The sequence below is a fragment of the Muntiacus reevesi genome, chromosome 1, assembly GCF_963930625.1.
Source record: "Muntiacus reevesi chromosome 1, mMunRee1.1, whole genome shotgun sequence".
NCBI classification, from domain to species: domain Eukaryota; kingdom Metazoa; phylum Chordata; class Mammalia; order Artiodactyla; family Cervidae; genus Muntiacus; species Muntiacus reevesi.
The window spans coordinates 207,475,758-207,487,376 of NC_089249.1; the positions used below are offsets into that span (position 1 = coordinate 207,475,758).

The 11,619-nt window shown below is 40.0% G+C and overlaps 1 protein-coding gene across 4 annotated transcripts in view; it reads left to right on the forward strand.

Moving 5' to 3' along the window:
• Positions 1 to 7,615, forward strand: part of ZNF608 (zinc finger protein 608) — a 105,096-nt gene extending 97,481 nt beyond the window's left edge. For 3 of the 4 annotated variants that reach the window (XM_065918199.1, XM_065918197.1, XM_065918198.1), the window contains 5 exons: positions 1,455 to 1,872; positions 2,445 to 2,617; positions 4,011 to 4,164; positions 6,019 to 6,100; positions 6,654 to 7,615. In XM_065918199.1, coding sequence (XP_065774271.1) covers positions 1,455 to 1,872; positions 2,445 to 2,617; positions 4,011 to 4,164; positions 6,019 to 6,100; positions 6,654 to 6,660 — 834 coding nt within the window. In that variant the 3' untranslated portion in view covers positions 6,661 to 7,615. Of the gene's footprint in view, positions 1 to 1,454; positions 1,873 to 2,444; positions 2,618 to 4,010; positions 4,165 to 6,018; positions 6,105 to 6,653 lie in introns of those variants that run through there. The other variant, XM_065918200.1, reaches the window with a different exon arrangement.
• Positions 7,616 to 11,619: the final 4,004 nt, after the last annotated feature.

Consider the following 11,619-nt stretch of genomic DNA (forward strand, 5'->3'; position numbering starts at 1 on the left):
CACTATTTCCTTGTCATGTTGTGTAGTAAAAAGAATCTTGGCCGTGTGCTTTGCAGATTCATGTTCCCTGCCACTGACCGCCTCTGATGAACTCCCTTACTGTCTTACTGAGTCCAGAGTGAGGGAATTCTACCCTGTGGTGACTGAGGTCCCTTCTAACTCTTAAGATTCTGAGTCTGAGAACTCAAATAATTTGTTATTTTACATTTCCAAATTTATTTTGGCATCTTCTGGGAATGTTAAAACACAGGGTCCTTAAATTCACATTTCCTACTTATCTTTTTAATGAAACTTGGAGTGTCTTGAGCTGTCTGGACTTCTGTTTTATGCTCTATATTAAGGGCCTCAAAACAGGGCTCAGTGCCTCTTGCTTGTGAGGAGAGTGAGGAGACGGGGGGGATGGGCCTCAGGCAGTCATCCCAGAGCCCCGCGGTCGGCCGGCCTGAGGTTAAATGTGCCGACACCTGAAAATCGGTCACCGTGAAACCACACGTGCTAGCATTTTCTGTCACAATTCAGACATCCTGACTCAACTGTAGTCCCAGAAGTATTCATTCTGGTATTTCCCAGTACCCCAGACCTCACTTAGAGGCAGCATATAGAGGTCCCCGGTGAATCAGAGCAACAGAATCCTTTCTTCATGCTTATTTCTGTCTCAAAGTTGGCCCTTAACCCTAAGCACCCAGTGGGTTTGTAGCATGAATGGGATGGGTTACAGGGGAGCCACAGAGACCATTTTAAAGACCCTCAGTTTCTCCACTTCTGGAGTCGAATCAGGCCGTGACATCACAGGGCTGCATTAGAACTGTACAATTTGGGGGAGGGGGGCATGTTTCCTGGTAGTAAAGCCATGAGGTGTGGTGTTAATTTTTAATTTTGTTTTGATTAATGAAACGATCTGGCGTATAGTCAGCCTTGGCTGCAGTAGATGAAGAAAGTGTATTAGGAAACCAAGAGTTTTCCCCTCTAAATGATGTTAATTGATATAATTACTTAAACTATATTACAACTTAAACAGTAGGTAAAACTTATTATTATCAGCTTGAGTTTTTTATATTCTTTTTACCTATGTAAGATAGTAAGGGAAAAATGAGAGTTAGACTGAGTATGTCTGAGGGTGTCATTTAATGTTAAGAATTGACATTAACACCCCAGCTCTGAATTCCAGCCAAGCCAAGTTTTGAAGCCCAACTCCACAAACTGGGCAGCAGTGTGATCCTGATACTGCTTGAGTTTTAAGAGCTTTGCTTTTGTCTTCTGTAAAAGAGATTATTAATCATGCCAGCCTTAGACATCATTCCTTCGTAAGAGGAGGCAGTAAAGCTCACAGTGTAAGCATATAAATAAATGTTACCTCAGTATTAGAGGTAATAGTAATAGTGCTGTCATGGTGATGGATGAGTTTTTCTTGAAAATGTTAATTTAATTTTAATAAGTCTTTTTTCCAAAACCAGGATCCAGATACAAGGACATGGCATCATTATGTTTACCAACCCAAGTACCTGGATCCACAAAAGTCAGAAGAACTTGATAGAGAAAAGAAATTAAAAGAGGATAGTCCCAGAAAAACCCCCAACAAAGAGAGTGGTGTGCCCAGCCTTCCTGTATCGTTAACAAGCATCAAAGAGGAGCCCAAAGAGGTCAAACGTCCTGATTCTCAGTCCTTGGATGAGGGCAAACTGAAAAATGATGACCGGAAGACTCCCGTGAACTGGAAGGACTCTCGGGGAACCAGAGTGGCTGTCTCCTCGCCCATGAGTCAGCATCAGTCCTACATACAGTACTTGCATGCCTATCCTTACCCGCAGATGTATGACCCCAGCCACCCTGCATACCGGGCTGTTTCTCCCGTCCTAATGCACAGTTACCCTGGTACGTGTCATGGGATCTCACTGTATTGGAGGGAAGAGGCTATGTTCAAGTACTAGCTGTTTTAAAATTCTGGATAAATTAGAGGCTTCAAGAGTGACAATGTTTGGCTTGTTCTTAATGCTATTTAAAGATGTCCCTAAGCTAAAATGGAATCAATGGAAGATTTATTTTTTTTAGATGAAATGTCAAACTAGCTGTAGTTTCCATAGGATCTGATGGTCTGCTGTAGCTATGAGACTGACAGATACTTTATTGCCTAGGAATATATTCTGCACACTTAACTGTCATGATCATTACAGTTACTGTTCTTTTGACTTAATTGACGTAAACAGATGAAATGGCTGTAAGCTCGTTCTTTTTTAGAATCTCTGATCATCAGGATGGGTTAACAGGGAGAAGAGAATCGGAGAACCTCGATACAGTTTAAAGATGATATAGCCCATTCTTAATGGAATATTCCCTATTTTAAGATCTCCGACTCTTATCCCAAATTCATATAATCCAAATGGTTTGTTGTTTCTGTTTAAAGATGTCGTTCGTAACTTGATGTGGCATTTGTTGTGTGTCTGCAGGGGCCTATCTCTCTCCAGGATTTCATTATCCTGTTTATGGGAAGATGTCAGGGAGAGAAGAGGCAGAGAAAGTCAATACCAGCCCTAGCATCAACACGAAAACAGCCACTGAATCGAAAGCACTGGATTTGCTCCAGCAGCATGCCAACCAATACCGCAGCAAGTCCCCTGCTGTAAGCTTCCTTTTGTTGTCACTTAAAAGCACTATGTTTTAGGGGGAAGAGGGGACAAGCTAGAGAACAGTCTTGAAATATAAATGGCTTTGGAACCCAGCTGTGATTTAAGAATGCTGTTTTGTTTTGTTTTGTTTTTCTAATAAGGAAAGAATGGCATGTTTAAAATAAGATGCTTTCACACACGAGGGGAAAAAACGTTAAAGCATGTATGGTAGTAGCAGCCTCTTCTGTTGGAAAATCTGTTACCTTGCTTACCCCGGAGTATGCTAGTTAAGCCAGACATTTAAATTCATAGGAACCAACCTTCGGTGCAAAATACTTCTGATGCACTCGTGTGCTGCTGAGTCACTTGGCTAAAGAGTGGTGACTGCATCCATTCTGCTTCAACATTGACTCCTCCACACATCCCTGTAATTCTGCTGAAGTGATTCAGACATATATCTTTGTGAAAGATGGCTCTGCTTCCCCACCCCTTGCAAGGAAAGTCCCAGAGACTATTGGGAAGGGAGAAAATACAAAGGATGTGGTAGTTCTGGTCTAGAAAAAAGAAGGTTGGAAAAATTAAACATAGGCTTTGTGATGTGTGTCTTAAACATAGGCTTTGTGATGTGTATCTGAGTGTGTCTACGTGAAACCCTAAAGAAGCTTAAAAAAAAAAGTGATTTATGCATCTTTAACTGTGAGCCCTCCTTCTAGTATAAAGGTTTTTTTCAAGAAGTAAGAAAAAGAGCTTTAGTGAAAGGCCGATTAAGCTCAGATGGGTAAAAAATGTCTCAGAAACACAGGATCCTCAATCAAATTATGATTTTAGAGGACTGGAGCTTCTCTGAGTGTTCAAAGATGGAAAGATTTTGGAATTCTTCCAGAAGCACAGGGCAACGATTTCATGTGCTTGATATTGATGTAATATATAATATTAGGATATGTATTCTCAATGGAGCCCAATATAAAGATAGGTTTCAAATTGTGAGATATATTCTTCTCACAAAATGTAGTTTAAATAGACGAGTCATCAGAAAACTTGACCTTAAAGAAGTCTCTGCAACACCTTCTCTTTAATCCCTATGTGAAACTTGTTTTTAGGAAGAAATTGGGTCAATTCTAAACCTGCAATTATGAATGGGAATAGAGAGGTCCTCTTATTTCAGTCATTTGAGGAAAACATTGATATTGCTGTGGTGCAGAGCAGGACTGTAGTGTTGGCTTAATTCCAATTGAAATGCCTGTCTTTTGAAATGATTTACCATTAATAAAGAATTTCTAAGAGTCTGTGTATTTACTTTTTTAATATTAGCGGTACCCACTGCTGAAGGGACCAAGGAGGTTTACTACACCCCTCCAAATTGTTGCTCAAAGGATTAAGCGGGGGACTCTGTCTTTTCTTTTGCAGCCTGTGGAAAAGGCCTCAGCTGAGCGGGAGCGGGAAGCCGAGCGGGAGAGGGACCGCCATTCCCCCTTTGGCCAGCGGCACCTGCATACTCACCACCACACCCACGTGGGCATGGGGTACCCACTCATCCCTGGGCAGTATGACCCTTTCCAAGGTCAGCAGATCCATTCTCCTTGTGTCTTTGTTCATCCTGCTTTGAAAAACGTTGCCAAAACTGTTTCTTGTTTCTTGTCTTCAAATGAAAAGTTTGAGCTTCTAGTTAATTAGCTCCGGGGTGGGATTTTAACACTTCTTTGCTGGTATATCCTTGGGACCCAGGTAAGGCTATTCCCACATCTCTGTGTTCTAATGAGACGTGAAGTGGCTACCACTTAATAATTGTCGCTTATTGATGTTACTGGTCGTGGCCAGTGTCTGGGGCACTGAATATAACAATCAGAGGGTCAGATGGCTGCTTCAGGAAAACTGTGGAAGACAGGGAGGGATGGTGGGAGGCTTTGGTGAAATGACTTTCCTTGATCTCTTCAGGCCTCCAAGTTGCTCCTTTACCCGAGGAAGTAATGGGAGTCATGTGGTCAGGGTCAACACTTTTTATAACCTAATCCTGAGACTCTTCCAGCCCTTTGCTACTGAAACTTGCAGTAAAGAGGAGAAACATTTTTAAAAGCCACAGCACTGACACGGGGAGCCACGAACAGTTTGTGGTGTTTAGTAGATTGTTTGTCCTAGCTTTGTCAGCTCATGGCCTGGGCAGGGGGGGGGCAATATCTTTACCAGTAGAGCACTTGCTAGGACCTTGCTGTCCTAGCTTTGACTGCAGTAACAAAATACCATAGTCTTTATGGCTTTAAACAACAGAAATATATTTCCTCATAGTTCTGGAGGCTGATAGTCTGATACCAGGGTGCCAGCATGGTTGATTTCTGGTGAGAGAGCTCTCCTCTTGGCTTGTAGATGGTCACCATCTTGCTTATGTGTTCCTGTGACTTCTTGGGGGACCAGGAGGTGGGGGGAAGAGAGTTACTATCTCTTCTTAAGGGACACTAATCCTACAAGGTCAGGGCCATACCCCTAGGACCTCATTTAACCTTAATTACCCCGTATAGGTCCAAATACAGTCTCTTTGGGGGTTAAGGCTTCCACGTAGGAATTTTGGAAGGACACAATTCAATCTGTGTCCTTCCAAAGGACAAGTATCTGCTTGCGAGGTTCCTTCTTACTCTGCTGTCTGAATACGAGCTAGTACATTTGAAGGTATTTCCAAAAGTAGAAGTGCCGTCCAGGTGTGAAAGGGTCATTTTAATTAATTAATTCCATGTTACTTGGTGTCAAACAGTGGTGTTAAAGAAACCATAGAGAACAGAAGGAGTCATTTCCCCAGGGTTGACTTTTATTTCCTCTACCTTTTTTCCATGATTGTTTTCTATAGAATTTAAGAGGATTTCCTGTTAGGCAACTTCATGCCTTTTGGATCTATTATATTCTCTTACTGCTCCCCTGCTCTTGTAGGGTGAAAGTTAAGACTGTTTCTAAGTTCAATTCAGTGATTCCATGTACCTTATGGGATGCATTGTGTTCAGTCACTGGGGAAAACGTTAAAGTGATAAAAGTTATTATGAAAGTATTGTATTCTAAGCAAATAGCGTGTCGCTCCTATAATTCACTGTGACTTTGGATTCCTGTTGTTACCTGGTACCTATTATTTCTCCTGGGCTTCCTATTCAGGAATGCGTGCAAACCATTTAACACCATGCAGAGCCAGAGAGATGGAATGCTATATTCTCTTTGAATAGCTATTAAGAAAACCACAGAGTATTCAATGAAGAGATGGATTCCGGTTAGACGGAGCAGTTTGTAGTCTGTCCTTGCTACATGAAACATTTCATGTGTGTGTGTGTTTACGAAGGCCAGATTGCTACTCACTGGTCTGCAGCCTTTCACCATTGGACCTGCATCTACTCTTAACCTTTCTGAAAGTTACAGAAACCCTGCATTTTTCCCCCATTAGGCTTGACCTCTGCTGCCCTCGTTGCCTCTCAGCAGGTGGCTGCACAGGCATCTGCATCAGGAATGTTTCCTGCACAAAGAAGGTAAATAGCGTCATGTTTTGAATCAGTTTTCTAGATAGAGAGTTCGTAATGGGTGGGAGGAAACAAGTGTAGGCTTTTTAGACCAAAGACTTAGCTCCTAAGGGTTTGATGTTGTTGTAGTGTTTTCAGATGCAGCTTCTGTACTGTGAACCTCATTTTTATAGCTGTAATGTACATTAGTAATTAACTGATCTGTTTGTTAAACAGTTGAAACTTCCTTAAGTTGTCTTCAATGCTTTGTTAAAACAATTCACTATAGCTCCCTTTGTTTTATTTTGTTTATAAATGAAGTTGCAAGTGAAGGAATTTACTCTTATAGTGCGAAAGCAATGTTTGTTCTTTGATATTTTCAGTTACTGCTCAAGTTGTTTTAAAAAGGAAAATAATTTATTTTTCATGTTGTCTATCATTACCCTTGTGTTCGTTCACTTTCTCTGGGACTGAATTCCTTGAATTGAACAGAATTAAAATAAGTCTGTTGGTCTTACAGTTTTCTTATTTTCAGTGTCAAATGTGGATGGAACATTTGCTAAGGTTTTCTTTTCTTTTGCAGAGAATAACAAGATTGGAAATGTACGTTGTCATGTGACTGGATCACATGGGGAAGCGCTTTATACAGACATCAGTTCCATGGTGTTAATTTGAAATGCCTTAATGGCAGGCAAAAACCAGTCATTTCATTTTTGTAAATTACAGATTTTATCACAGAGTAACAAATGTTGCTGTAATTAAACTTCTGTTTTATATATATATACGTATACATATATGTATATATACATATATATATATATATATTCTTTACTTTTTGTATCAGTAACCAGGCTCGCACACACAGGGTCTGCTGCCAAGTCGCAAACCACTCAGTAAAGGAGATAAAAAATGTATTTGTCAAGTTGGAAAGTGTTAGCCTCAGAAGGCTGCTTACTTTCTTTTTTCTTTTTTTTTGCTTTTCAAAATTGTAAATAAATAATGTTATGTATCAGTGTGCCTGAACCTTGCATATCCTTCATATACTTCCCATAAACCCCTCAGAAAGGCTAACTGTGATGATGACACTTTGGTACAATTTAGATGTCTATATGGTGGCTCCTGTTAAGACGCATCAGTGTAAAATGTTCCTGTAGTCACTGTTTGTACTTGTGTATTGTGGAAAAAATACTTTTGGAAGGCATGGGGTTGCCAGTACCACAAAAACTGTGTTGTATATAATGTAAAGATTAAAGTGGGGAAATAATGAGCATCTGTGAATAATGAGGTGTCATTTTTGATAATCTTGAATGGCAAGTAACCCAATAGCCTGCATACCAGAGACATCTGTGATTGTTCTATTACTTGAATAGTCCTGCAGTTTTGTTTTTTTTTTTTAATGTTTACAATTATCCAGTTTTAGAAGAGACTTTAACGCCATTGCCTGGTTACTTGTTTATGCTGTAATCTAGTTTATTTTATGTAAAATGTATATTGAATGCTTTCCTTTTTTATACCTGCCTTAAATAATTTGGCAATCAGAATTAAAAAGGTTTTTTTTTTATATATATAACGGCTTCTTGTCTGTCTCGTATTATTTCTAGCTGACTGATAATAATTCTTATTTTCAAAAAACAGTTCCTTAATATCTATGAAGGTCCAGTGTGTTAAGATATAGTACAGAGATATTAACTTTTCTTACATGATACCCAAGTTTAACAACCAAATAGTGGATTTAATTCAGTGAATATATGTATCTTTATTGGGTATTTACTCTAAACATGAAATGCAGCATCACTACAAATTTCAGGTTTCTGTGGTATGGAATGATAATTCCAAAGATGTTAGTCTTGTGGACATGTGGACAGTAGGTAAAATGTATGAAAAGTTAGTCAGCTAGCCATTTGATTGACTTGTCATTAAATTGTTTTACTGGCATGCATTATGCTGAATATACAGAATTAACTGCCTCCTCACTTTTTTCTTTTCTTTGCTTCCCTCCTTCCCTTTCTGTCTCCCTTATTCTCAGCAAATACTGTCTGAGCACCTACCTTATCCCAGGCACTGTACAAGTGCTGGGTTACAGCCATGAACAAAGCAGACAAAAATTCCTGTTTGCATTTTCTAGTAGGTCTGGTAAGCATAATAAAGTATGTAAGTAATATGCAGAGTGTGTGAGATGGTTGATAAATACCCTGGAGAAAAACAAAGTCTGGGAGTGGGCATGAGGGATTTGTGGGTGTTTACAAATAGAGTGAATGGGAAAATCTCTCTCAAGGAGATGAGGAAGCAGCCATGTGCATCTCCGGGGGAAAGCGCTTCAGTGAGATGCAAAAGCGAAGCCAAAGTCCTAAAAGTGGGGATGTGCATCGTGTGTTTGGACTGGTTGATGCTTCATCCCAGCTGTAAGTTCTAATGCTTTTATTGTAATTGCTAATGTTGGTTCTATCCCTTGGTTTCCTAAGCTGACAGATTTTGTCTTGGTATATTTCCGTTAGTTCTACCGAGGGGCCTTTGCTTCACAAATGAATAGATATTTGCAATCAAAAATACTTGCTCTATTTTTGGAAGTCACCTGAAAACGGCTTTTGTTATGAATATCATCCAAAATTTTTTGTGGTGTTTATTCCTATGCTTCAGAGGATTCCACCTATTTTTCCTCATTCTTTAAAATTATCAAAGTTTTTCAGTTCTTAGACCACATCTTGAAGTATCCTTGACGATCTAATGTGATTTGTCTTATTCCGGTTAAACGATGATGTTTTCTCTGTTCAGAATATCATCTGAAGTGTGACTTTTGGTTGCTTACATGTTGCCTCAGTTCTCGAACTGACTGAACAATTCAGTGTTGGCACAGAACCAAAACTAAGGGCAGCTTGCACTTCGCCAGCTGCATGATGATGTTCCTGGTGGTGGTGGCTGGGGAATTCTGTGGATTCCTGGTGATTTTCCTGCCTTTAGTAATAATAAAAATCATATGGAAGCTCATCTCACCTGAGCTGTAGAGGAGTAGATATATGTTTATTACATATAGACTTTTAATTATACTTCTAGTTAGGTGCCTAAATAGATAGGATATAAACATGGACATCAGACCATGCTTAACTCTTCTACTGCAATAAACAAGAGTGCTGAGGAGTCTTGATAAATACAAAGAGGTATATGACCAAAGGCACTTTGTACCTTGAATAGACTCTCCCCGCAGGCTCTTACTGGAACATTATTCATGACTGGTTTCCATGAATCACTGAATGAAGTTTTGTTTCTTCCCCTGACTGTTACAGTGTTGTCCCTGCTGATGACAACATGAATCGCCAAAGGCCAGAGCTTGTTTATATTATGTGTACCATGTCTTTGGCTGAGTACATAGTCAGTACTGAATGGTAAATTAAAGATTCCCAAAAGACAAGCCTACTTGGCTCTATTATATTACTATGATGAATCTGCCATTAATACTCTTCTAATTGTTTTACTTTTATAGACATAAAATCATTCCCCTTAGTGACTAATAATAGGGTTTATTGATTTTACTAAACATTATTCATTCCAGGCCTGCTCATATCAACTTGTCCTGAACATATGCAAAAAGCCTGCAGTGCTAACACAGTGCAAATTAACTTCATGGAGAAATGAGACTGAAGAGTTGTTTACAGCTGTGGTTCCAGCGAATACAGAATATTAAAAACAAGGTAATAGGCTCTGTATAGAACCATTTGTTCCTAGATTAGGATCTCAGATGGCTTTTTCATGGAAACTGGCCATTGATGTTCAGCCCAGGTCATTAGCACTTACTGAGTAAAAAGGCTGGCCTTATGTATTCACCCTGACTGTGACCCTGATTTAGTGTGGTTTCAGCCCAAGGGTCTGAGAGTAACCAGAATGAATAGCTCTGATTGATATAGGATAAAACAGCAGTTTAAATGATAATTACTGGTCATTTCATTCCCTCCCTGACTCTGAAACAGACAAGACAGGCAAAGCCATTTATTACTGTTTTTGTCACTAACCACAGTCATCCATTCCCTGCTTCCTGCAGAAGCTTGAGTCATAAATGTTGTTTGCTTTTCAGTTAACTTTAGGAGAGAAAACAGAGTGAAACCCACTATTAGCAGTGCCTCCGTCATAGTTTCTTTTTTATTTTCCTTAACGGAATCACTCTCTAAAGCAGGGGTTCCCAGCCTTGGCACTGTGGGCATTTTGGAGAGTTAGGGGACATGTTCTTCGTTAGGGGCTGAGGGTAGGGGCTGAGCTGCGTACATTGTAGGGTGTTGAGCTAGGCTCTACCCACCCGAAGCCAGTAGCAACTTCTAACCACCCGACCCCAGGCTGTGAGCCAGCTGGTCATGTGCAATTCAGATCTCCTGCCCACCCCCCCTCCCACAGATACACAACTGTGCTTTCTTGTTTTTTGTTTCTTTAGAAGATATAAAAGCCAGCTGTGATGCCTGGTAATTTCATGAAAGTGTAGTGGGGGTGCTCATTTGACCAACATGGGCCCAATCTTCTAAAAACAGAGTTGGATGACCTAGATTTTAACCTAATAATTAGTAGCTTTTATAGATTAAAAATGAATTCAATCTAAAACCCATGTCTGAGGGCTGAATTTGACTCACAGCACCTCACATTGGAAAATGCACTTTATGTATGTTGTTAAAAATCCTCACACTAGCTCTCTAAAATGCATATTATTTTTCCCTGGAGTGAAGACATTCCAGTTAGAAAACCTGGAGAAAGGAGTCATTCTTATGTGGTTGCTGGACTTGAACTCAGATTTCCTTCCCACAAGGAGTGTCATTTGATTCATGTACAGAAATAAACTTAGGGAGCTTTCCAGATGCACTGTGCATTTCGGTGAAGATTTTTTTTTTTAACTTAGACATTTGAAAATAAAATGAAGGGAAACATGACAGACCTGGAAATTAAGAGGAAATAAAGCTCTCCAGGGCCATCATGAACACAAGACACAGACGCCCACGAATGTGGTCCAGTTCACAGTCCAAGTTCATGGTCAGGTGTATGGTGACCTGACCCACCTGTGGTCGTTCTCATGGAACAATGAATAGCTGGTGCACGTGGGGCCAGACTCCTTACCTGGGTCCATAGCAGAAATGACTAATCATTCCAACTCCCCAGCTTCACATGGGTGAGATCCCACCAAGTTCTTAGGCCAGCTCTCCAGGCAGCTGCTAAAAATGGATCAAAATAAAGTAAGTTTGGCATCCTTCTGAGAAACTGACATCTTGAGTGATGGAATCATGACCTTGTATCTTTCAAGGGTGTCAGAAACCCCTCATTTTCAAGCCAGGAGACTTCACATGGAACTGTGCTTCCCATTATTAGAAAATTTAGAAGTTATTTTATTTACCTTCAGTGTTTTAAAGCAACCATTATTCCTTTAGTCAGAAAAGTTGAGAAAACAGAATCATCATTTATTGACTCATCTTCCTTTTGATTTATGGAGGGTTTGTGTGTGTGTGTGTGTGTTTTGTTAAATTTTGTGTCATCACAACTTTGCTTCCTCTCCTGCCTCCCCCTTTTAAGGATCCCTGATT